General features: G+C 33.4%; 1 protein-coding gene across 1 annotated transcript in view; it reads left to right on the forward strand.

Moving 5' to 3' along the window:
• The window catches only part of LOC129226542 (dnaJ homolog subfamily C member 13-like), a 114,488-nt gene that overhangs the window by 63,550 nt on the left and 25,144 nt on the right, over positions 1 to 25,794 (forward strand). Inside the window, exons 32-43 of the mRNA XM_054861152.1 lie at positions 59 to 137; positions 3,810 to 3,945; positions 4,034 to 4,218; positions 11,842 to 12,033; positions 14,204 to 14,383; positions 15,146 to 15,313; positions 16,566 to 16,679; positions 17,374 to 17,490; positions 18,498 to 18,672; positions 20,106 to 20,197; positions 21,910 to 22,011; positions 25,256 to 25,325. Coding sequence (XP_054717127.1) covers positions 59 to 137; positions 3,810 to 3,945; positions 4,034 to 4,218; positions 11,842 to 12,033; positions 14,204 to 14,383; positions 15,146 to 15,313; positions 16,566 to 16,679; positions 17,374 to 17,490; positions 18,498 to 18,672; positions 20,106 to 20,197; positions 21,910 to 22,011; positions 25,256 to 25,325 — 1,610 coding nt within the window. The remainder of the gene's footprint in view (positions 1 to 58; positions 138 to 3,809; positions 3,946 to 4,033; positions 4,219 to 11,841; positions 12,034 to 14,203; positions 14,384 to 15,145; positions 15,314 to 16,565; positions 16,680 to 17,373; positions 17,491 to 18,497; positions 18,673 to 20,105; positions 20,198 to 21,909; positions 22,012 to 25,255; positions 25,326 to 25,794) is intronic.

Raw genomic sequence — 25,794 nt, forward strand, 5'->3', positions numbered from 1 at the left:
ACTTTGTTTGAAAGGAATTCAATTTCGATTCATTTTGCTATATTCTCATGATTTTTAGGCCTGATGAAAATGTGATACGAAAAGCATACTTTAAATTGGCTCAGAAATATCATCCTGACAAAAATCCAGAAGGCCGAGTAAGTGTAATTTTTTCATTTTAATTTTATTTTATCATTAGAAAACATGACTGAAATATTGATCATTCTTGAAACTTTTCCCATGCTAACTCAGAATCCTGGGATTTTTTTAACTGATAAATCCCAGACTTCTGGTGTTTTTAATGTCAACAGAAATCAGTGGCAGCTCGTGGCTTAATTTGGCGGGTGAGCCCGCTGTTATCAGGGGCGCCCTGATGGAGGTATTTGAGGCCTCCCAAAAGTTTCTTTATCTGGCGAATTTGGAGTCCATATATAGATTGTTAGGCCTAATGTATTTTCTAATAATGTTTTAGTATGTGTGCATGCTTTATTTATATCATTCGGTAAAGCTTGGAGTTTTATTTTAAAAACTCAACCACTCTCCTCCCAAAAGGTCGGGTTGCCTTTGACGATTGTATAAAGTTTTCAGAAAAAATTAAAACAGATAAAATGAAGAGATCTAAGGTGGGCGTGCCAATAATAAGGCAATGAAGATCAATGAACCCCCCCCCCTCCTCTTTCCTATACAGAATAGCAAAAATTAGATTGTGACTGGGATCATGCAGCAGCATTAACTTTCGCTTTAACATGCTTCGTTATTATATTAGGTAGTGAGAAGCAAAAGGATGTAAGTGGACATTTTCAAGTTTTGAGTGAAACGCATTTAAAGATAACTTCCTAGGTAGGCTTTCATAGATTTTTTCTTAAATCATGCTGTAGAGCAGCACCTACCAGGGCTACTAGTACCATCTCTTGCCCAAAGATAGAGGATAGGTTCACCTACCATTTGTACTGGTGATCTCCAATTTTTTAATTTTGCCACTTACATCCCTTTGCTTCTCACTGCCTCATATAAATCAAATTACGAAACTGGTAACTAATTTTTCTAGAAACACAGTTTACTTACTTACCAATATATTCTTTTTATAAGAAATTTTAATTACTTTTAATTTTTATTGTGTAATAATTTAGGTTTGATCAGCGTTAGAATACTGTAGCGTAGAAAAGGAATGACAATAAGGCCAACACGATTAAGACTTACATGAAATACACCGCCAGCTCAGTCATTTCCAGCCGAGGACAGCAGTTTCGTGTTAATTAGCACTCATCAGCACGGCATAGGAAAGTGACTGAGCTGGAAATGGAAAATCTCTTAAGGAAGCCAAGAGTGCCAAACAAACTGGTAGCTAATACTGGTAGTACGAAACTGCAGTCCTCGGCTGGAAATGACTGAGCTGGCAGTGTATTTCATGGATTTCAGCTTTAGCCCTGGCTAATGGGCGGTAATTTACTGAATATACGATTAAGACTTATTACTTTAACCAAATATCATAGCTTATAAGAAAATTGAAAAAATCTCACCCAATGAAGATTATTTTAGGTGCAGCTTTTTATTCAAAAATATAAAGTCTTAACTCTTATTATATTAGTATGACACTGAAAACCAACTGAACCTAAATTCAAACTAAAACTTAAAAAATGGCAAACGTCTTTTCGAAAATAAAATGTCTATTCAGAAATTTCGAGAATGCGCTCTAAATTCCATAAAGAAAAATAAACACATTAAAAGGGACATCCCATGCAATGAAATGAGTGGGAACCCAAAATATTGTAACCCCCCGTAGCTCATAGTAACAGCCGTTAAAGATTAAAGAAAAGGAAAAAATGGATTGAATCAAAAGAGAGAAAAAGAGACAGCGATGAGAGAACTCTTCCTGTCCCCGTGGGGTGGGCTCCGAAAATTCTGCCCATCGCCTCACTGAAACTTTGTATAAGCGACGCGAGACGAGACACTTTCCTCCCATTGCTTCTACTATTGTTATTGGATGAAGATATTTTTCGAGGGGGCAGGAAGGGAGCCGGCCCATACGCATCGTTCGGGGTGATGTCGCTTGCCGCTTTCGTTACTTTGATTTAATTCTCGCAGTTGGTTAAGTTATGAGCCGCCGTTAAAATGGCCTAAAGAATCATTCTCAAAGCGCTATCGCTATTTGATAGAAAAGGAACACTTTTTCTTATATTAGCGATTAGCAGAGTGCTAGAAATTTATAATTAGTTTCATGCCTTGATTTTATTTAAAACCGATACACAAAAGACATTTTTAAATAATCTAATTATAAACTATTTTGTCGGGTGGGCTCGGCCCGACAAAATAGTGACGAGCCGCCACTGACAGAAATGTTTATGTTCAGCTACATAAGTATAATACCCTTAGTGTATTATACTTATGTAGATAAGTATAATCCCATAGTGACGAGCCGCCACTGACAGAAATGTTTATGTTCAGCTACATAAGTATAATACCCTCTTAAAACACTAATAAAGTTTTTATGAGAAATAAGAAAAGCTGGTGATCAAACCACAGCAAACAGGTACCTTCAAGTGGGGGTAATAAGCAAAATTGCAAGCAAGGGAATGACCGATCGACAAATGAAAAGTTCTTCTTTATCATCTCTAATCAAAAGAAGATGCAACCTTTTCTTTCTGAGTTCTTAGACTTTTGAATGTACATGTTTTACATGCATTTAGTACATTTTAGGATTGTTTTGGTCAAGATCGGTTTCACTCTTGACTAATTTCAGTTTTTATATTACTAAGCCTGTTTGAGTTGAATTTATGATGAATAGCTTCAAAGAATTTAGTGTTAAATGCAATGTCAATATCTCTTATTAAACAGCATGAATTATATCCTTTTGTCTTAAAAAGGACAATGAGCATTCATTCAAGATTTTTTTTTTTTTTTTCATAAATGTTAGTCAGACTTCATATTTTTGCTTATAAAAACTTAAATGAACTATTTTTCTTTGGAGTTTTTGCCTGGGCTTCAGGGTCAAACTGATTTTGAGGTTAAGGAATCAGGAGTCAAATTTTTGAAATTCCAAGAGTCAGAGTTGACTATTTTCTCTCAAAAGTTTGCATCTCCTGCCAATTATGCTTGCAAAGTTGGATTGATTTTGAGGTAAATGAGCCAGAGTCAAGGCTGAAAACTCTTGGAGTTGGAGCAATAGTCGGTCATTTTCCCTCTGACTCCACAGCCCTATTTTTTGCTAATGAATTATAATCAATTTATTTTTATTTTTTTCTTAATGGACTGTATACAATTTTTCTCATGTAAGTTCAGGCCTGACCTTGTAAGAGAGGGTTTATTTCTACTTTGGGAACTCATTGATAGGGGGGACATGTTATTAACTTTGAGTTACCATTGCATTTGTTTTTATCATTTATGAGGGTAATACTTTGAGAAGAAATGGATCACATTCAATAAGTAAACATCCATGCATTGAATTAATTGCATCCTTTAAATTAGGCTCATACTTTTGTCATTTAGTGACATATTCATTTCTACCTCAGGTATCATCATTAGAGCAGTGAAGACAGCATGAAAATTTATATTGAATAAAATTGTGGAAAAGTGGTAAAACCTTGATTATCTGATGAAACCATAAAAATCAAATTTCTTAGTGTTCTTGGTTTAATTAAAAAAAAAGGTATTTTCTGTTCAAGTCTGTTAATCACTTGGCAATTTGAAGACTAAAGCAACTACACCTTAGACTTAAGTTTTTTTAACCAGGGGAAAAAAAAAAAAAAAAAAACATTTTTTTATATTTTTAAATTAAGCATTTTTTAGTTGACATATTCTATGTTGTAATAATAACTTTATTTTGGTAACAGGAAATTTTTGAGAGTGTCAGCAAAGCATATGAGTTCTTATGCAGTAAATCATCTAGACAGTGTGAAGGACCTGATCCTCATAACGTTGTACTCATTTTACAAACTCAAACAATACTTTTTAGCCAGTATAAAGATGGTAAGTTTATTTCTCCATATTTATTTCCTTTAAATTAATGCTCCTTTTCCTGAAATCCTGAATTAATTAATGTTTTTATAAATTTCAGTTTTGCATCCTTACAAGTATTCAGGATACCCAATGTTAGTAAAAACAATAAGATTAGAAACTGATGATGCTCAGTTGTTTTCAAAATCTGCTCCCTTATTGGCTGCTGCTGCGGAAACTGCATATCACACTGTTAACTGTTCAGCTCTAAATGCTGAAGAATTGCGTAGAGAAAGTGGTTTAGAGGTAAGAAAGCAAGTTTGTTCAAAATATTATTTTTAATAGTTAAATATTTGTGGAGATTTTTTATCATTTTGGAACTTTTAGCACCGAACAAATGAAATTTGAATATTTTAATGAAATTCTGTAAGCAAATTTTATTATATTGCATTTTTGTGAATACACCTTCTAATATTTAGTATTGAATATGAAACTCATATCCACAGACCTAAGCTAAATTTCACTAAACATTCAGGGTCGGTCAGCATAAAAGCATTTCTGACAACAATCACATGACCATTTGTCTAGCCAAATTTTTCAGGGGAGTGGTTTTTTATGACAGTGCTTCTCACATTTAATTTAATTCCGCTGAGATAGTGTTAAGGTGCTATATGCGACTCGCAGAGAATCAGTTTAACACAATTTCCTTTTCCATTCTGACAGACTGTTTCAATCTTCCGTACAACAGAAAACGCCATTGGTATTTTTCTTGGTTCTGTGGTTATATTCCTAAAAATATCTCATATCAAAGAAACAAAAACTTCTGTGAATCTGTAGTTGTGGTCCCCATGGTCTTTAAAAATCCTTACTCCTTGAATTTTATTGTGCAAACTAGGGATCCTGGAAAAGTATTTCATTTTCTGGTGGTCTGTATTACACATGAAATTTATGCTTTTCAGCTTTTTTTGTCTGATAATCCAAATTTTTTTTTGCATTTCAAAATCCAATTACATCTGACTCGGCAGTGGTAGTGATTCAGGGGGCGACTGCCCCTGCACTGTTTCATTATCAAAGATTGCCTAAACATTAATATTTAAATTTCAAAACATTCTGGGTGAGATTACCGTATTTTTGGGAATAAGCGCCGCGGCGCATACAAGAAAAAAAGTAAAAATAATGCCTGTGCGGCGCACATAATGTGTGCGGCGGGTACAGTGTCGTTTTTATTTTTTTCAAGTAAAAAAAAAATCTGAGTTTTTGTCAAAAAGTTGAAAATGCTGCCAATAGATGGCGCCACATCGATTCCTTTTATTTTGCGAAATCCTTTGCCCTTCGACCTAAGGCGACAAGGTCGAAATGGGGAGGGAGAGGAGGTGAGTCAGCGATTGCACGTGTTTCACTGAGGAGAGAAACGCAGAATCACGTGGGCGAGCAAGCACCATCGGAGCGAAGGGGGGACAGTGGGTCAGGGGAGGAGCATTGTTAGCAAAAGTTCTATTAGGGGAGGGGGGTAGCCTTTCCAGTTCTCTAAAGGGGATTTACCCTTGTCACAAAAGTGAGTTGCTCGGAGTGGTCAAGCGACATAATTGGAAACTTATTTCTCCGTCTCCTAGCTCTAACTTTAGTCACTCACATCATCGCTTCTTTTGCTGTCGTTCGTGCGTTTCTTGCTTATCTTTTTTTCACAGAGTTACTTTGAAATGGCTCCTAAACGACTGAGAAGCTATACTGCAGCCTTCAAGTTAGAAGTAGTTTCAAAGGCAGAATCAATAGGAAATCGTCCTGCGGCCAGAGAATTTGGAATCGATAAGAGATGTGTTCGCCGTTGGAGGACAGAAAAGTCCACTATCGAAGCAATGCCGAAGGCAAAACGTGCTAGACCGGGACGAGCAGCTCACTGGCCGGAGTTGGAGCGAAACATCAAAAAGTGGATCTTGGAGCAGTGTTCAAAAGGACTCTCCGTTTCAACTGTTCGGGTCCGAATTCAGGCCCGGAACATCGCTGTGAGCATGAGCATCACCAATTTCAAACGCAATGCGAATTGGTGCTTCCGCTTCATGAAGCGAAACAAATTGTCTGTCAGGTTCCGGACAACTGTGGGGCAAAGCCTTTCTGCCGATTGGGAGGAAACGAAGCAGAAGTTTCTGGCCTACGTCGAAAGGCTGAAGATTGAAAAGAACTTCCAGCCATCACAACTTGTGAACATGGATGAAGTCCCCTTGACATTCGACTGCCTGCCGACAAGAACAGTAACTTCTGCTGGGGAAAGGAGCGTCCCCATTACGACCACAGGAAACGAACAGACTTCGTTTACCTGTGTTTTAGCATGTACGGCCAGCGGGGAGAAGTTAAAAACTATGCTTATCTTTAAGCGAAAAACGCTCCCCAAGGACTCCCATCGACTCTCGTTATACGCTGCAACGAGAAGGGCTGGATGAATGAGCCTCTGATGTTGGACTGGCTCAACGAAGTTTGGCGCAAGAGAAAAGGCTCTTTCTTCCAGCCGAGTGGCATGCTAATTTTCGACTCCATGGCGGCGCACAAGACCGACGCTGTGAAGGAGGGCGCTCGGACATGTTCGGTTTCCCTAGCCGTCATCCCCGGTGGGCTGACAAAGAAATTGCAGCCGTTGGATTTGGCTCCCAATCATGCCTTCAAGTGCCACATGCGGCAACAATGGGAGTCATGGATGGCAAACGCTCTTCACGACTACACGAAGGGCGGCAACCTCAGGAAAGCGTCGTTCGGAGAAGTGGCCAAGTGGGTGGATGCAGCTTGAAATGCTGTGAAGCCTAGCACCATCATTTCCGGCTTCGCGCAGGCAGGAATAATTCCCCCAGTCCCGGATGTAGTGGAGGAAGATGGCGATTCCGACAATGGAGAAAATAGTCCGGAGTTAGATAAAGGCTTCTTGGGGCTGTTTGCGTCGGACAGCGAGAAGAGTGAATTCGACAGATTCTGAATCGACCATCCGTAGTGGATGCGACCTACTTATCAAAGCGTGCCTATAGTGGATGCGACCCACTGATCAAAGCGTGCCTGTAGTGGATGCGACCCACTGATCAAAGCGTGCCTATAGTGGATGCGACCCACTGATCAAAGCGTGCCTATAGTGGCGCCGACCACTTAAAAAAATGTGGAGCGCTATGAGGAGAAGGGTCCGCGTCCCGCGCTCTGGATAACCAACCAATGTCTCCTCCCCAGGTATTTAGATTATATTAATAGTAAAAATTTCTATTGTTAGGTTAATTAAAAATATTTCTTTTATTTACATTTCATTCCAGCCTTTTTTTACTACTAACTGTGCTTTTAAGTTGTTTAATGGCGGGAGCGGCACTTATAACGGGTGCGGCGCTTATAACGGGTGCGGCGCTTATACCAGGTGCGGCGCTTTCATTAAATTAATTTTTTTGGGTAGAAAATATTACGATGCGGCGCATACACCGGGTGCGGCGCTTATTCCCGAGAATACGGTACTCGAACATTTATGTCACTAAATACAGGGTCCATTATAAAAGTAATGAGCATAATGTTATTGTGACACGATGATAGATGGCAGCGTGGTAAAACTGGCTGGGAAATTTGGTGCGGAATATGCCCTTTCAATGCATCCAGTCGTCAGTTGCTTTCGAGCAGTGTGAGCGGAGATAAGTGCTTCCGCTTGAAATATGTTTTCAACTTTTGTAACATAATGCAATGGAGCGTTCGCTTGAACAATGATACGCCAAAAAGTTTTGCGTGAGGTTTGGAAAAAATGCAACCGAAACATTCCAGATGCTACAAGAAGCCTTCAAGGACGATTGCATTTCAAGATCACAGTCCGGGAAGTGGCACAAGGCATTCAAAGAGAGCCAGGAGGAGGTTGCCGACGAACCCCGTTATGGATGTCCCCCCCCCGGCGATCCCTCACCATCTTACACTCCCTACTTAGCTTCATGTGACTTCTTTTTGTTTCCGCGACTCGAGAGAGAGAAGAAAGGAAAACATTGGGGCACCTTGGGAAACATCCAACACCATGTTACATCGTTCCTGAGAGGCATTCCCTTGGAAGAGTTTCAGGGTGCCTTTCAGGCGTAACAAACACGTCTTCGCAAGTGTATTGATGCAGGAGGAATGTATTTTGAAGAATATTGAACATTTGTACAAATTACGATCAATAAATATATTTTGCCAGTAAATGCTCATTACTTTCATAATGGACCCTGCTTGAAATTTCACTTTTAGAACTTTTTAAACTTTTCCAGGAGAAAATCCCCAAATGCACTCCCTCCTTCCTTTAAATTTACAGATGACCTAAATTTGCGCTATAAAGACTCCAGTTTGAGGGGGAGAAATCAGAAAGAGAATCCTCCTAGATAGCATAAAACAGTGTTTTTAAAACTCCAATTTAAAAAAATCTGGAGATCTTTTTCTGAAGGAAGTTCAAGACTGAGTTCTTAGGATTTCATCAGTTAAAAAAAAATACTGATAGAACCTCCGAACCCTTTTGTTCCAATAATAAGAGGCAATAATAAAAGAGATGTCCGAAGTAATGTTTCAAAATACGTTTAAATATGTTTTTAACTTCGCAAAATTTAAGTCCCTCTAAGTTTGCTAAAGATGACTTTAATTTGCCTCTTTAAGACATCAGTTTTAAGATTTTTTTCCGGAAAAAGCCTTCCTTACCCTTACAGATTAAGCTTTTTTTTTTGTTTCTTTATTTTTTTAAAATTAATATTAATTACATTATTAATTTTATTAATAGTCTAATTTTATTAGTTTTATGCGTGATTCTACTCTTTGGATGTCTTTAACTTCGTGTTCACCATCATTTTTATTTCTTTTTTTAAATTTCATATTTTTAGTAGAAAACTTGCATGCCAATCATTCTGTCACGCCCACTCAAAAATTTCAATCTAGGGTTTAACTTCAGTTTATAATGGTTTTTAATAATAAAATTGGCTTGCAAATTTTTTAATGTTTAGGATGCAGGTAGAATATTGATCTAAGAGAATTTTGATGCTAAAATTATGCAAAATTCAAAAAATGTTGTTCCTCAAATGCAGGATTTCTTTTAGTCTTTCTTATTATTTTCGCTATCATATTGTTTAACTTAAAATTAAATATTTTAGCCTCATCAATCCTTTGCACTCATGTTTAGGCATCATTCTTATTTTTGTGCCATCTTAATTTATTCCAAGCAAACTTTCAGTCAGAGGTGATAGTGGTGTTTACTTGAAAGTTTTATTGATAGCCATTTTCTAAAGTTGGCTGCTTTGTTTACTCCATTTTTACAACATTGTGTGAAAATAATGGATTTTTATTATCCAAGTGTGGACCAAAGCAAGCTAAAAATTAGCTGAAAATACAGTGTTTTAAAGCAGTAATCCTGAGTGCAAATGGTTTTTAGTGCATAATTTGAAGAATATAAATATTTGGTGTTAAAAATTTTTTTTTTTTTGTTTGTAATATACCGATTGGGTGTCTTTTCCCCTCTTTATATCTCAAGAAAGAACATATATTTTATTTTCACAAAAAATCACTCAATGTGTAACTTAGATAGAATAATTTGAATTATTAATTGGAAGTTTAAAATAGCTTTTGATTGAATATATTGAATATTTGCATCGGAGTGAAATTTCACATTTACATATAATTTTAAAGAATTTTCTTTTAAATATAATCAAACATAATTAACACGAACTCAACGGTGAAGCCAAAATATTTTGTGTTAACAAATTTTTCGTTAACTGATTTCCACGTTTACCGGCTTTTGTGTAAGCAAACAATTTTTTTTTGTTCTTGTGTCTCAGAAAATATAGGAACAAAGTACCTTTGTACAAAAATGTACACCCAAGCATTCATCTTTATAATTTAAGGAAGAAACACAAGTTATTCGAAACAGAGGCGATGGCTATTCGAACCAGTTCTCTACGATAGTGCATTTTGAAACATCTGATTTTTCCTTGATCTCAAGACTGGATTTTCACTGCAGTGTTGACGTGGTGTGATTTTAATACAAAATCATATTTTTAAGACATAATTTTGCCTTTTCAATACATGAAAAGAAAAATCCATGAGCTGTGTGACATTTCCTGCAACTTTTCCAGAATCAGAAAATTCCGTGATTTTTCCCAATTTTGCAGAGTTTCCTGGCTATTCACCATCTTGAAGTAGTAAGAGAGGAAATAATTCTGCATAAAAGGTTAACTGGGAAAATATTTCATTTAAATTCATCATGTGGTTTTTCATGTCTAAATTACATTAAATTTATGGTCTTTGAAATTTTTGAATGTCCTTGAATTTTTTTACTTGAATGAGAGTAGGAACCCCCTAATTGTAAGCGCCCCAAAAAATGAGGTGTGAGGCATATTTAGGGTTAGGTATATATTCTATTCATGGGTTTCAAGCCATCTATAATTTTCTGGATGCTCTGCAAAATTAACAGATGCATATTTTTGAACAATTTGGTTATCTGTAATACATGAGGATACTTTTTACTAATATTTAAAGGAAAAAATATTTATGTAATTGAAGCCTAGTTACCATGCATAATGCATACATAGGGACCGCGTTAAGCATTCGCCAATGCGCCAAATACGATAAAATCGTAAAATCGGCGAACAAAATTCGAATTTGGCGAATTAACTGGCGAACAGAAAATTCTCTAAAATATACACAGAGGAAAAAAAATCTCCCTTCAGAAGTCAATCTAGAAAAAATCAAGTCCGTTCAGAAATTTTGGACCCCTAAAACCGGACCCTTCACAAAATTCCGAACCTAAAAACAAACCTTTCACAAAACTCCCTGACTAGCAATCACTGAAAGTTGTTTTATCCTCGGAACACTCCGAGCAGATTGAGGTGCGCGTTAGCATCGGATTGGAGCGTTACCGTCCATCGGATCGGAGATCGGAGAAAGGATGACGTTTGCCTCTCGCCTCTTTGCGTCACTGTACTTGCGCCTTTCGCTGATTGGATATCGAGTGCGCAGCATGGCTACCGAGTAGAGTGTTGGTGGATGCCTTGTTGAATGGCTCGTTTATTTCATTGTGTTCGATGTCTGAAACATTGGAGTCAGATAGGAATGCAGTCTTTACTTCGTTGAAAGCTTTTAGTTCTACTCTCAAATTTATTAAAGAATGATTAATATCACATAAAGTTGTTTTTAGCCATTTTTTCCTTTGAAAAATTACATATGATTTGTGGAAAAACTACTTAATTTGCATTTTTTTCTCACCAAATTCCTAAAAACGGACAAAAATTCCTGGATATACCCCTGCTCTTATCCTCAAAAAATTGTCAAAAATTAAGTTATATTTCACTTTCTGATTAAATATTTCTGCAGACAAAAATACATTTAAAATGAGTAAAAGTTAGTCTTTGACTAAAACTTTTGAAATTTGGCTAACACTTTAAAAAATTTGGCGAATTTACTGGCGAACGATTCAAAATTTTTAGAACGATCCCTGCATGCATTGTTCAGTATCTGAATGTCAGAATTGGGAATTTTGTATTCATTGAATATTAATTTTTCTTTATTAACTGTGATGCTTTCTATGATAGCTATTTTTTTATTGGTCTTTAGTGTTTTTAAACATTTTTTCTATTAAAGATTTTGTTTGATGTTTCATAATATTAATATATTGATTCTTGCAATAATTATTTCAGTGGTTGTCCACGGGGAGGGGGGGGGAGTGGCATGCCACAAACCGTACTGTTGAAATTCGAGGGGGCTGGGAGGAAGGAGTCTGTCGTTTTTGGAGGGGTTTTGTTCTTGAAGGGACATTGTGGCATTTTAGAGGTGCACCACTACTGACAGCCACTCCTGCCTATTTATTCTAAATACTATAAAATGCTTGCATTTTGTGGTTTAGCAAAAAACCATTACGTAACATTATACTATTATTGAATGTTTTGCCTTTAACTTCCACTAATTTTTCCTTTGCAGGCATTGCAAGAAGCATTTTCTAGGTGTGTAGGAGTTTTAAGTCATTCTGCTAAAATGGATGATCTTTCTACTCAAGTTTGTATTCATATATCGAGGTGTTTTGCTGTTGCTGCTCAATTCAAAGGTTGCAGAGAACGTATGATTGAGATGCCAACTATGATCACGGACCTTTGTCGTATTTTGTACTTCAAAGTATGTATTCTAATTTGTAAACATAGTAGTCTCTGCTTAATGTGATAACAGTTTATGTTATCAATCGCTTATTGTTGTCAAAATCACTCGGTCCGAATTGTATGTTGAAATTATCACTTTATGTGTGATCATTACATCATTTAATGTTATCAGTTTTTGAATCAATGGTAGGGTTTTTGCTGAAACAATCAAAAATTGCTGTCCCTACTCAAGATTTTGCAATAAGTTTTGACAAGAAATGTTTTAAAAGATAACAAATTCTTCAGATATGATGTCTCAAGAGTTCGAGTTATGGATGGAAATGATCCAAGTATTTTTGTAGCATCCTCACCAGCATATTCATAAGTTTAACAGATTGTTACACTAAAATAGACGGAGTATGGACCTGATGAGTCTGCTGAAGAATGCCTTGATGTTGAACCTCTATCTAGCAAATACAGTTGAACTTTGATTATCTGGATCTCTGCTTCATTTAGATCAAATTTGTAGCGTTTTAAAAACATTTTAAATTTAAGTTAATAATTTTAAATTATGATAACTACAATGGAACTATAAGTATACCAAACATTTGCTTTTTGTACAACTCCTGCATAGATCGTACAGTAAATTATAGTAATGTATAACAAACGTCATCGTGTACTGGAAGCGTTATACTGACATCACTGCAGCTGAACTATAAATGATATAGTATTTGTACAAAGCAAATTAATGTATTGTATCACCCCACATTATCTGACATGCTGGAAAAAATCGAGGTTGACCAGCATGCTGGGAAATACGAAATTTCCGGCATGCCAGATAAAATGAGGTCTATTTTGCAACAAAACAGAAGTAAATTTCCCCATTCAGTTCCAATTAGAAAGCGAACCACTATAAGGAAAAAAATTAATAAATCCCGAAAGTAACCTTCTTTCAAAAAAAAGTATATTGCATATAATATGTGCTTGTTATTTATAGTAGGTCATTATTAATGGATTTAATTATATACCAATAAAGTAATGAATTCAGAAGCAATCATCATTACTGCAATTTGTGTGTAATTTCTTTAAATAAATTATTTTAGGCTCCTTTTAGAGAGGTAAGTTTAATATTAATTTTTAGTTATGCATTTTTCTGTTGTAATAAAAGATAAGGCTGTTTATTTAAGAATTCGTTCTGCTTATGACTCATATTTCACAAGTTATCCAGATTGCCTTTGGTCCCAGTTTGTCTGGATAAACAAGGTTGCTCTGTACTGAAAAGAAAAATTCACAGAAGATGTTGAATAGTAGAGTACAGATCTGCTCCGATGAACTAAAAAACATTGATTATGAACGGTTTATAAATGAGTGTCTGAAAAATTGTAGAAAATCATTATTCTTGTATTTTACGGGAAATAGATAACACATTAATATAAGATGAGTATTTGTCAGGTGAACTCACCGACATATAAAACAGATAAACCATAAAAATGGTAGGTGCATTGGACTTCCGAGTGTCATCTTGTAAGATGAGTTTTTATTCATTTAATTTTATCTTAAAACTAAATGTGTGTCACTTAAATTGGTAAATGTATCTAATTTTATCATTTGATAATTGTTATAAATGGAATATTGTTATCAAAATTGTGTCCCAACTTGATCACATTAAGCAGAGACTAGTGTATTTTAATCAATCCATGATAAGCTGTGATATAATAAATGAATATACTTACTATTTTTATTTATTTATTAATTTTTAATAGTAGATAATTTAGCAGGGAAAATGGTGCTCATGTATAAATAACTAAATAAATGAATAAAATCAATAAAAGGAAAAAAAAGCTTTTTTGCTGTATGCAGGCGTTAGATATAACCATAGTGTAGAACACTTTTTACACCAGTCCTGCGAAAAATGTTAGTATTTTACTGTATATTTGTAAGTATTTTCTTAATGACATACGAAAAACAATAAACCGGCAGTTTGAAGTTATGATTCAAAACTTCTTACTACCTTAATCATAATATAATTGCAATAATGTAAAAGCTATATTAAATAATTGTAAATAGCATTTTGGTTTTAAGCTATGAAAAAAAATCACACAAAAAATTGATTTCACCAATCTTTTTTTCACTGATATTTTACAAGTTTTTTTTTTTTTCAAACTGCAAGAAGATTACTTGAAAAGTAATAATGTGTTGTATTTTTGCAGCATTTAACAAAACTGTGTGCTGTTGTTGTGGAATGTATTAGCGCTCTTGCAGTCAATGATGTGCTTCAAACTCGTCTGTATCAGTCTGGTGTCTTGTTCCATTTATTAATTTTTCTTTTTAATTATGATTTTACTCTTGAAGAAGGTGGTGTTGAAAGATCTGAAGAAACAAACAAACAGGTATGTTACTGAGGGATTTGACTCCAAAACGTCTTTTTATGTTTTGATCTTCAATGTTTCAACAGAAAGAAAAGTGTAATAATATATGTAAAACATTTTTCAGTTTTATTTACCTAGAAAATAACATCTTATAAAATAACAATAATAGGAATAAATTTTGTTTTTTATTTAACATTTGTTTTAAGTCACATTCAATAAGATAAGTTATGAAAACACTACACATTTCTTGCTGATGACAATAAAGCAAAAATTGTGTATCATCAAGTATTTGCGTCAAAAGTATAGAAGCATTGTGAATTTTACCAAAGTTTGCTCGTTTAAAATGAAAACCGAAATGTTCTGCAATTGAAACTGAGATTTTAAACTTCAACATGTCACATGCAATTTTTCTTTTTAAAAATACTTTTAGGAATTAAAGTGCAATCATCTGACAATAATTGTGTTAACATTTAAAATCTCTCAGATTCAATCATCAAATAGGCAAATGATTCCAAAATTCAAATTATTCACTCCAATTTTTATAAAAACCTATATTGACCATTTTCAATCATTTACAATTGAAGTCAAAAAAACATGCACCCATGTGTACATAAATGTATCAAATGTTTTTTAAAATATACTTTTATATCGTTTTTCTTTCCTTTTTTACTTTTAGTGCTTTTTCATAAAAATGCTTTTCCCTGCTTAATGTGTATCATGATAAATTAAAATTTAATCTTTCCTGAAAGATCTAACTCTTATTTCTGGGATAAATGTTTTCAGGAAATTGCCAATCAACTTGCTAAGCTGAGTATGCGAGCTTTATGCAGGATTGGAGGTTATGGCACAGGAGAAAATGAAACTCCCCGAAATGATGCTGTTCATATGTCTCTAACTGCAATGTTAACTACATATTTAGTGCGCCAGTTAGGCGAAGGAGATGTTTCTGAAGTAAGATTTGCTATCTGAATTCCTTTTTGACATAAATAAGTTATAATGTAGCTAATTCTATTCTTCTTCTTTTTTTTTGACTAAATTTGTTACTGAAAAATAGCTATTGCATCTTATTTTTAAAACATGTTAAGTTAATATGGAAAGTGGTATTGAAAATAACACTTAAAATCATTTTAAGAAATCAGATAAAATAATAATTGCTGCTTCATTCTGCCATTTATTGGTGTTTTTTAAAGCTACACCTTTTAGTTTTTTCAACCTTTGAACACCTCCCCATAAAGTGTTATGAGTCGATTGAAAAATCCATATACAGTAAAACCTTTCTACATCGATACTGTTAGAACCTAAAAAAATATTGTTATAGACAGATTATCGTTATAGGCAGTTTGATTACTTATGCTGACATTTTGCTGGGACCGAGGAAAATATTGCTATAGACAGGTTTATTGCTGTAGACAGTATCGTTATACACAGGTTTCTCTGCACATGTGGATTTCAAGACCTAACAGTTTATTGCAGATTTTCTTTAAACGAATCTGATCTTATGTATGCCACTTCTCCTTTAAATGATCTAAAATTTCAAACTACAATGCAAATTTTTTAAAATTGAGTGTTGTTAAAAGATATTTTTTACTTAAAATTATTAGAAAATGGTAATTAATTTATATTGAATCTTTCCAATTTTTTGCTTTATCACCATAGATTGAAGATTATGATAACATGGAGCAGTAATGTCACTATGGCAGGGATTGGGGGTCCGCTTCGGGTGTCACCCATCTGGGGGGGGAGGGGGGTGACACCCTAAGTGGAATTGCTAGTTTTTGAAAAATATGAAGCTTTAAATGCATTTTTAAGACTACAAATTAAAAAAAAATCCGGAGGTAAAACTGCCGGGTTCCCCCCCATATTCATTTGTCTTTTGTACATTAACCCACTCAAAATTTCGTTATAACACAAATGTAGTTGTTTCTGAAAATTGCATGATATTCATATTTTGGTGTTTACATAAAATTATAATTTTTTAAAATTTTTTGTTTATATTGAGGGAAGGGGGGGGGAGAGTGACACCACAAATTACCGGCCCCGGTTGTCACCCATGCTACGTACGCCACTGCATATAGCATTCAAACAAACTAACCAACACAAACTACTTTCAGGTTCATAGATGAAGATTTTAATCAAATAAATAACCTAGTAGCATCTGTTGCAATACATTTTTAAGTATTTATTTTATTTCTTTTATTTTCAGGTTTTAAAAATTTTAAATAGTAACACTGAAAATCCGTATCTCTTATGGAACAATGCGACACGAGCTGAATTAAATGAATTTTTAGAAACTCAGAGAAATGAAAAGATAAGAACCGTAAGTATCTATTTTTATTCCAACGAGAAGTATGATATTTAATAATAAGATTAAGACCAAACAACCTTAAGTTTGGTCTCTTGCTTTGTTTCACAAAACTATTCAGGGATGCCCAACTGGGGGAGGGGGGATCATGGTGCAGACTGCGCCATTGAAATTTTTAGAGTGTTTGTTTTGAAGGTATTTTTCTCATTTTTTTGGGAGGGGATTCTCCACAATATTGAGAAGGATTGAGCTCCCCCCTTCGCCCTTAGGGGGGAGCACCCTTGAAGTATTTGCAGTAGAACCCAAGGTTTGTTCATATCCTTACAAGTACTTGTAAGTCCCTGCTTTTATTTTTAATCTTATAATCATCTGAATCAATAGTTTAATATTATCGGATTCTTTGCACAATTTCTGATATAAAATTTGTAAGTCACTCACACACATGTAATTATTTACTATCAGAAATTTAAAGCATTGTTTATTTTATTAAAAGTACCACAGCATATGTTTTATTTGAATCAGAAAGTATGATTTTATAATGCTGCTTTGTAATTAAAGTTGATCGGAATGTTTAACTTTTAAACTTTCAATATTGATGCATTATAATTAATGAAGATGTATTTTTGTTATAAGTTTATCAAACTATACTCTTTTCCAAATTAATATTTGTTAATTAGCATTTATTAATTATTGGTTTCTCTTTATGTAGGGTGAATGTGATCCTTCGTATGGCAGTGAGTTCAAATTCTCCGCTCATAGTTCTGAACTTATAATTGGTGAAATTTTTGTTCGTGTGTATAATGAGCAGCCAACTTTTCCACTTGAGGTATTATTTTTGTGCTTTTTGAATAATTTAAATTCTATTGAGTAACAAAAGACATCGGAAATTATCAATACCATGCTTCATTCAGTTCTATTACTTTAATGTAACTGCTTTTAAGTATTCCATAAATATATTAAAGTAACTTTTGTATTTTATTCCAAATAAATAAAATACAAAATAAAAATCACCTGAAAATGCTGAATGAAAAATTGGTAAGTCAGTTTATGCTCGACATTTAACATACAAATATCTTTATTATTAATTTAAAGTGTTTTATGAATAAAAGATAATTTACATTAGAGTTAAAATATCAAAATGAGCATAAGAAGCATAAACAACAGTAAAAATTACTGACACATGCTTCATGGTTTCAAGAAACCTCTTTAAGGCAAAAAAATTTGAGCTTATTGATAAAAAGACAGCCAGTAAATAGAAAATCGAAAATGTCTTTTCAATCTATATCAGTGGTTCCCAACCTTTTCCACGTTATGACTTCTTTTTTGTCAATCAAACTCCCAATAACCCCATATGTATAACATCTATATTTCGTTTTTTAATAGTTAACATTTTATGCTTTTAAAGAAAATTATCAGAAAACTACACTTTTTTAATCAGTTTTTCCAGAAAAAAAGCCCGGAAAAAAACTTTTTTTCCCACAACCTCAAAATTTCTGGAAGTTTAACATTTCTAGTTAAAACTATTTCAGCCGTTCATTCCTTCAGTGGGTCGATAAAATAAGTACCAAGCGCACTTGGGAACCAAACACTGGGGATTCAGCGTTAGGCTGACCACCTAACCGGAACATATGCCTTGCACCCCAGAGCTCCTGGTCAGGAAAACTGAGTTGGGCACAGTAGGCCTTGGTCCTCACGGGCTGTCGTGCCACAGGGTTTGGTTTAGTTAAAACTATTGCATTCAAAAAATCCCTTCCTATTTTCTCAGTTTAACTGTATTAATATTGTTTTTCTTTTATGGTTACATTTTTCTGATGTTCTTATTTCCTTTTCCAGAATCCGAAGCATTTTACTCTAGAAATTTTAGATTTCCTGTGTTCTCAAGCTCAATACCTTTATTCCCTTATGTCATTAGTAGCATCAGGTGTAAAGACGGAAACAAATCAAACACGTCTGAATAATGTGGAAATGGCCCTCGAAGCTCTTCGAAATGTTATCAGAAATAATCCTGGTATTAAAGAATTTTCTTTATTTACCATAATTATCAACTTATTTAAAACTTTCAGTTCTATGCTATTTTAAAATGCTTAATTTCTTGCCATTATTTGTCATCACATTGTTTTTTATTAAACTTAAATGTTTAAAATTATAATTCATAGGGTATATACTCAATAAATTTTAAGGAAAAAAATATCAGAATACATCCAAAATGCATTATGATTTTTAAATCAATTCATTTCTCTGATCGGCCAAATCACGGACCTGTTCTAACCATGGGACTGCCCTACTTGTCTATTAAAATGGGCAGAATGTGAAAACAGGATGCTAAAAATGCAATCTATAATTCAGCATCTTTCCCAATGTCCAACATTTTCTTGTTCGATTTTTTAACTTACTTTTAATTTTTTCTGTCGACAAATGAGGAATATAAGTGTGCGTTAAAATTTCGTTTCTTTGTGAATTTGCATTGTTTCGGGGGTATTTTTTATTCTGTTTATTTATTTATTTATTATTGTAATTGTTGAGAAACTGTTTCAGTGTAGAAAGAAAGTTGAGTTTCTAACACACACAAAGCAGCAGGCTCCAAATTGCTGTTTTTAATGCCAGGTTCAAAACTTTTGCTTTGTCAAAGAGGGATCACAAAGATTCCTTGTAACCCAAAAACGTGTATGCAATATTCTTGCAGTTTTTTGGTTTAATAGTGTTTATTACCATATTTATTTGTTGTACTTATCGTTAAACGTCTTTATTTAGTAATTAACGTTAAGTCATTTATTGTTTTGTAGATTTTTCATTTTACAAAATACATTGTCAAAACATGTGTTTGTTTTAGGATTTTGGCGCAGAAACACAACATATCGTCGCCTCAGAGCAACAGTAAGATATCTAATCCCAGAAATAACACTAAGGTATCTTACTGTTGCTCTGAGGTGACAATATATACAGCACTTTTAATCTTTCTTGTGAGACTTTATCAAAACTCATAGCTCTAAAAGCATTTGTAGCATTTTCATCCAAATTTTAGTTGACCATTTCTAAATATTTTCCCGACCTTTTAAATTTCTTGATTTAATACGTTTCAAGCAGCATATGACAAAATCATCATTATTTGTCAGGTCTCTCTCTGCATTTTAAAAATTAGACTTCATTGTATTTATATTTGATTTTCAATTTTTTTTTTTCAAAAGATGGTTATTTACCCCCTACTCAATAATAAATGTTAGCAGATACTGTGGACGTGAACTGAAGCATACCAAATAGTAATTTTCAACTATTATTGTTATTGGTTAGTCATTGCTCTACCTTTGTAGTTATAATCAATCAAAACAATAAATATCATTAAGTTAACTTATTTTTATTTTATTTATATCTTTGCATATTATTAGCTCTTAGTTGTTACGATACAACTAATAACGCAGCTTGATACATTATTTCTTTCCCAAGGGGTGGAAATGCAGTGCATAGGTCACTTCAAGCTACTGTTCAGTCTTCTAAGATTGGATAATTGTACTAAAGTTCAAGCTCTTGCAATTGATGTAAGTAAAGGTCCAAAGTAATTGGATTCTAATCAATTTAGTTATTCTGAGATAAATATGTGTTTGATTATTTTCCCAAGAGAGTCTCTTTTTCATTTGGTATTACTTCAGTAAACACTACTTTGTTTTGATCGGGAAAAAATAATTTTCAGTTGTAATATTGTTCTGTACATATCATATACTTATTTAGTAAAATCATGTAAAAGCTTTTATTGTTGACATTCAATCATCAATATTTTTACTGAACAACTTAATATATTTTTTAAATATACAGTGAAATCCCGATAGAACAAAAGATCTGTTATAACTGAACAAAACGTTCGGTCCCGTTTAAAACCTTATTAAGATAATGTATGAAAAATCTCGTTATAGCGAAACGAATTTTTTCAAAAATCCGTTGCAACAAAATGTTTTTCTCAATGCTAGTTTGAATATTTTTTTATTTAATGCGGTTTTTGGAAATAAAAAAACAAATTTCATTAGTCGTAACATCAAAACTCCGTTTGTACTTTCAAAACCGAACCATTCAAGGTAGAAATCCATTCATGCTGAAACGTAAGCCAATGTATGTCAACAAAAGCCAGTGTCTAGCCATGCGCAGTCGATTTCTCCGCAAAAAAACTTGAGGTACCCCACAAATTCGTCAAGGGAGAATCAGCAAGATTTCAACTTTCTTGTGGTCAGTGACACCATGCATTTAGTCTGTAAGGGGACGAAATCTCTTGTGCAAAGAAAAATAACCGACTTTTTCTAAAGACAACCGATAAATAAAAGGTCACTGTTAAATACTTTTCTCTTTGTTTTTTCAGAATAAATAATGTGTTTAGTAAAATTTTAGATAGTTAGTAACAACAAATATTGCAGATTTAATTATATTAGATTGTAGAGTTGCAAAATTAACACTTTTACAAAAATAAAGAACATTTAAGAAGATTTCGTTACAACAAAATATTTTATCGATCCCTTGAAGCTCATTGTAATGGGATTTCACTGTATGTGAAATTGAAAACATATCCTTTACCCCTGTCGCCTTTTATTGCACATATATTTTTTTAAAATTAATTTAAAATTAGGTTTCACCATTCTTTGTTTTTTTTTTCTGGTGTGTTGTTGTACAATTTGATACTGTAGTATTATTTGGGGCTCCCTATTATGTAACAATAAATGCTAAAATCCTTGAGCAGATTCGATCTTTAAATTTATTTATTACTTGTAATTACTGCACTGACATTGTCAATTGCATCCTGCTTGCTGTGTCATGCAAGACTCTCAGATTATAGATTCTTAGAGTCTTATTTAAATGTCAAAACTATTTTATTAAGTTTTATTATGTTGAACATTTTTATCAATTTAAATTTTAAACTCCTAAACAATTATTGTCTTGAATTAGAAATTTTTAACATGCCTACTTATGAACTTAAGTCAACATGTTTTAACTTTTTAGAGGTTTAATTTGTTTTATTTGCTTAACTTATGTGTTTTTATTTTAATTGCTACTTTTTTTCTCCAATATCTTTAAATATAAACAAATAAATAACTTTTATATAAATTCTCGCGTGATAGAAGCCTTTCAGTTTACTAGCTCAGCAAAGTTAAAAAATAGATTTTTTAAACTGATTATTTTGTTAATGATATTAAAGGAAAAGAATTTATCCATTTTTTACTGATAATTTTAATGACAGCAACTTTTCAAATGTTAAATGTGTTTTCAGGTAATAGCTAGTGTAACAGGCAATCAAGAATGTGTAAATGATATAGCTGCTAGTGATGTTCTCGTTTATCTTTTACTTGTTCTACATTCCTTCCAGTATTCTGCTAGTAAGTGTTTTTTGAAGCGTTCTTTATTTTATGTGGTTTAAACATCTTATAAACATTGAGTTTATTTTCATGCTTTACTTAGTGCATTTAAGTTTTTTAAGTAAGTGTCTTAAATTTAAAGAAACTGTAAGATGTATATATTTTTTTCTCTCAGTATTACACAATACAGTAGAACCTCGCTTATCTGGCCCTCATTTATCTGGATCTTTGGATTATCCAGATTAGATTCGCCTTTTAATAAGTCTGAATACCATATTGATGATTTTAAATTGTGACAGCAAGAATATAATTTTCACTTAACATTCGCTTTTTATATTTATCTATTCATGACAGAGCTTTTGCATGACCATGCTTCAAATAATAGACATGCTTGAAAGGATGTGAAAAATTACTTTTAAATTTTATGTCTTGTTTTTGATGTCTTGCAAACATTTCTATATTATGTCGTTACAAAACATGGCTTTTTATTGTAATGAACAGTAAGTAATTTACTTAGCTTACTACCTATTTTCAATGCTTCGTATAACTCAGGGACAGTGCCAGAGAACTGGAAACTGGCTAACATAATGCCGCTCTTCAAGAAAGGGTCTAAAGGTAGTGCTGGGAATTATAGACCTGTAAGTTTGACTTCAGTGGTTTGTAAGATTTTCAAAACTTTGATCAAAATTTAAATTATGAATTTCTTACAGACTAATAGTCTGTTGACTAGTTTGCAGTATGGGTTCAGGAAAGGTAAATCGTGCGCTACTAATTTATTGCCTTTCTATGACAAGGTTACCTTGGCTTCAGATAACAAAAAGTGTGTGGATGTTGTTTATATTGATTTTCAGAAAGCTGGTACTGCATGTTGCTCTTCTCAGCAAACTGGCTGATAAAGGAATAGGAGGAAAAACTTGATTTTGGGTTAGAAATTGGCTGATTGGAAGAAAACAAAGAGGAGTTGTGAGGGGAAATCATTCTAAATGGAGTGATGTTTTAAGAGGGGTTCCTCAGGTTCAGTTTTAAGCCTCTCTTCTTGATTATTTTTATGAATGAGATCAATGAGAATATTTCTGGAAGCATAAATTGTTTTGCTAATGATATAAAAGTTATGGGGATTGTAGAAAATGAAGAACAGGTAAAACAGCTTCAAGAGGATATATTACTAAGTGGGCAGATAAGGGGGTATGGCAGTTAATGTAGAGAAATGTCAAGTGCTACACTTAGTTCATGGAAATAAGTGTACAAGTTATCGTTTACAGGGTTCAATCATTAGTCAAGCAGAAAATGTAATTGATCTGATCTTAATAAATCAGGACTTTTAAGTTTAGTCAACAGTGCAGCATTGTAAGTAACAAAGCCAACAGAATGCTTGGGTTTATCAATAGATCTATTTCAAACAAATCTAAGAAGGTTCTTCTGCCTTTATATAGGAGTTTAGTAAGACCCCATTTGGAGTATGCTGTGCAGTTTTGGTCGCCTTATCTGAGGAAAGATATTTCTGTATCAGAAGGGTTCAGAGAAAGGTAACTAGACTAGTAAGGGGACTTTCAGATTTAGATTATGATTCCAGACTTAATAGGCTTAATATGTATAGCCTGGAGCAAAGGAGAATCAGAGCGGACATGATTCAGTTGTTTAAATTTAACAAAATGAATGATGTTAATGGATTAAATTTTTGCAGGGAAAACAGGACGAGGGTCATTGTTTTAAGCTATTCAAATCTCAGGCTGACCTGGAAATAAGGAAAAATTACTACTTTAGTAGGATTAGGGGCACTTAGAGCAGCTTACCGGAAGAAGTGGTAATGAGCAAGGGGTGGACAGCTTTAAGATGACCATTGATCTTCATTGAGGACTAATAAATTGACTAGGACCAGCCTAGCTGGGCCAGGAGCCTGTTGCTGGTCGTCACATTTGTATTATCTAGATTTTTGACTATCCAGATTGCCTCTGGTCCCAGTTAGTCCAGATAAAAAAGGCTCTACTGTATATATCAAAATAATTTGAAAGAAATAATGTTAGCTCTATGTGTTGCATACATCATAATGTTCTGCCAAAAAAAAAAAAAAACTTGTAACCCCCCCCCCTTCCCTCCCCCATTATTATGTTGATTCTTTAAATGCATATGAACTTCAGATTGAGATGCAATTTTTAGCACTTCTAAGGCATTTGGTGTCATAAATTAAAGAACTTATTTTCAAACAAACATTTAACAGTTTAATACTGTTTATGCAATTTACATTATTTTATTGTGTTTCCTTTTTTTCTGTTTCTTTTTTGATACCTCATTGGATTTGTTTTGAATGATTAAAAACATAAGAATAATTGATAATACTAATAAATAGTACAGTGTTTTTACATTAGTAACTATACTTGCACGTAAGTATTCTGGCTGGTATTATTTTGATGCATTTTTTATTTTTTTTTGAATAGTTAATCTCTGAAGAGTAGTTTTTTTAATAAAAATATTTGAACTAATTTATCTTAGCGTATTATATTTTAGTGTGAATTCAGATGATGCTCTAACATGATTCATTCTCTTTCCTCATGTACAAAAGATCACTAAGAAAATAATTTAATTTTAGTCCTTTATACTCAGTTCCTTGATGAGTTTTTACTGTCTAGTTGTTATTCCAGTTGTGTTTCTAGTGTTCATTCTTGGCCGTTCACACATAATTTATTTAGTGTTAGTAAATTGCAAACTTTTAGTTTTCCTGCAAAAATGTCAGAAAATTTTTTGAGCTTGTAAGAAAGATACCATTAAAGGAGTACCCTATCTTAAGCAAGAGCAGGCCCTCCTGCATTAATAATGGGTCCTCCTTACCAGATAATGTCACAGGCCCCTTCCATTTTCATCATTTAGGTATACAAACATATCTTTTAAACACATTTTTCATCCTGAGTGCCTTCTCATTCTGATTCCTAGTGCTGTTGCAATAATCGAACCAGGCTCTGGTGATATTCACATATAAATTGCAACAACATATTTTGATTTGCTCAGTTACTTTGGCGTTGTGCAGATATATCTTAGTTTTCTTAAGCAGTAAAACTTAACTATTTGTCATGTCATTCATTCACTTTCATTTGACTGAATGGATTGTTCAGCATTTAATGTCTAAAAATTAATCCTAGACAGGTAACTGTTTTGAAAATTGGAGATATTGCAAATTGAATTTGATTATAAATTAAGTTCTATAAAATTTAAATACTTTTCAGATAATCTGTATTATTGCTTTCTTTTTTATTTTGAATAGGTCAGATAACAGTATTGGAAACTCTTTTACCTTTAATGTCCAATGGCAAGCTAGTCAAAGATGCAATGGCAAAAGGTAATGTTACAACAGTTTATGTGGAAAAATCCATTTTTAAATATGCAGAGCTAAAATCATGGTTGTTTTTTCTTAAAGTATTTTTGAAAATTGATCTAATACAAAGAGTTAAATTTCTTTTTTGTTATTAATTTGCAATTAAATCCAACTATATTGACAATTGATATAGGATGGATTTGATCTTATGAATAAAATGAAATCTCATTTATTTCTTTCAGTTCATGACGTTTAAACTAATCTGCAATTTAAGTCTGACTGTTGGGAGATGGCACTTGGTCACACTGTATTTAAGAAGCATTCATTTTTATAATGGTGCGAAACTCAGAGTAAAATTAAAGAACAGATTGGCAATAGTAGGGTTGCATTAAAGAACGCAAAGCTTGTCATTTTTACTTGTTAGCCAATTAAAGGGGGGGGGGCAAGAAAAAAGTAGGGTAAAAGATTTAAATGTCAATGACTTGTTTTTAGA

This window comes from Uloborus diversus, chromosome 7, assembly GCF_026930045.1.
Source record: "Uloborus diversus isolate 005 chromosome 7, Udiv.v.3.1, whole genome shotgun sequence".
Taxonomy (NCBI): domain Eukaryota; kingdom Metazoa; phylum Arthropoda; class Arachnida; order Araneae; family Uloboridae; genus Uloborus; species Uloborus diversus.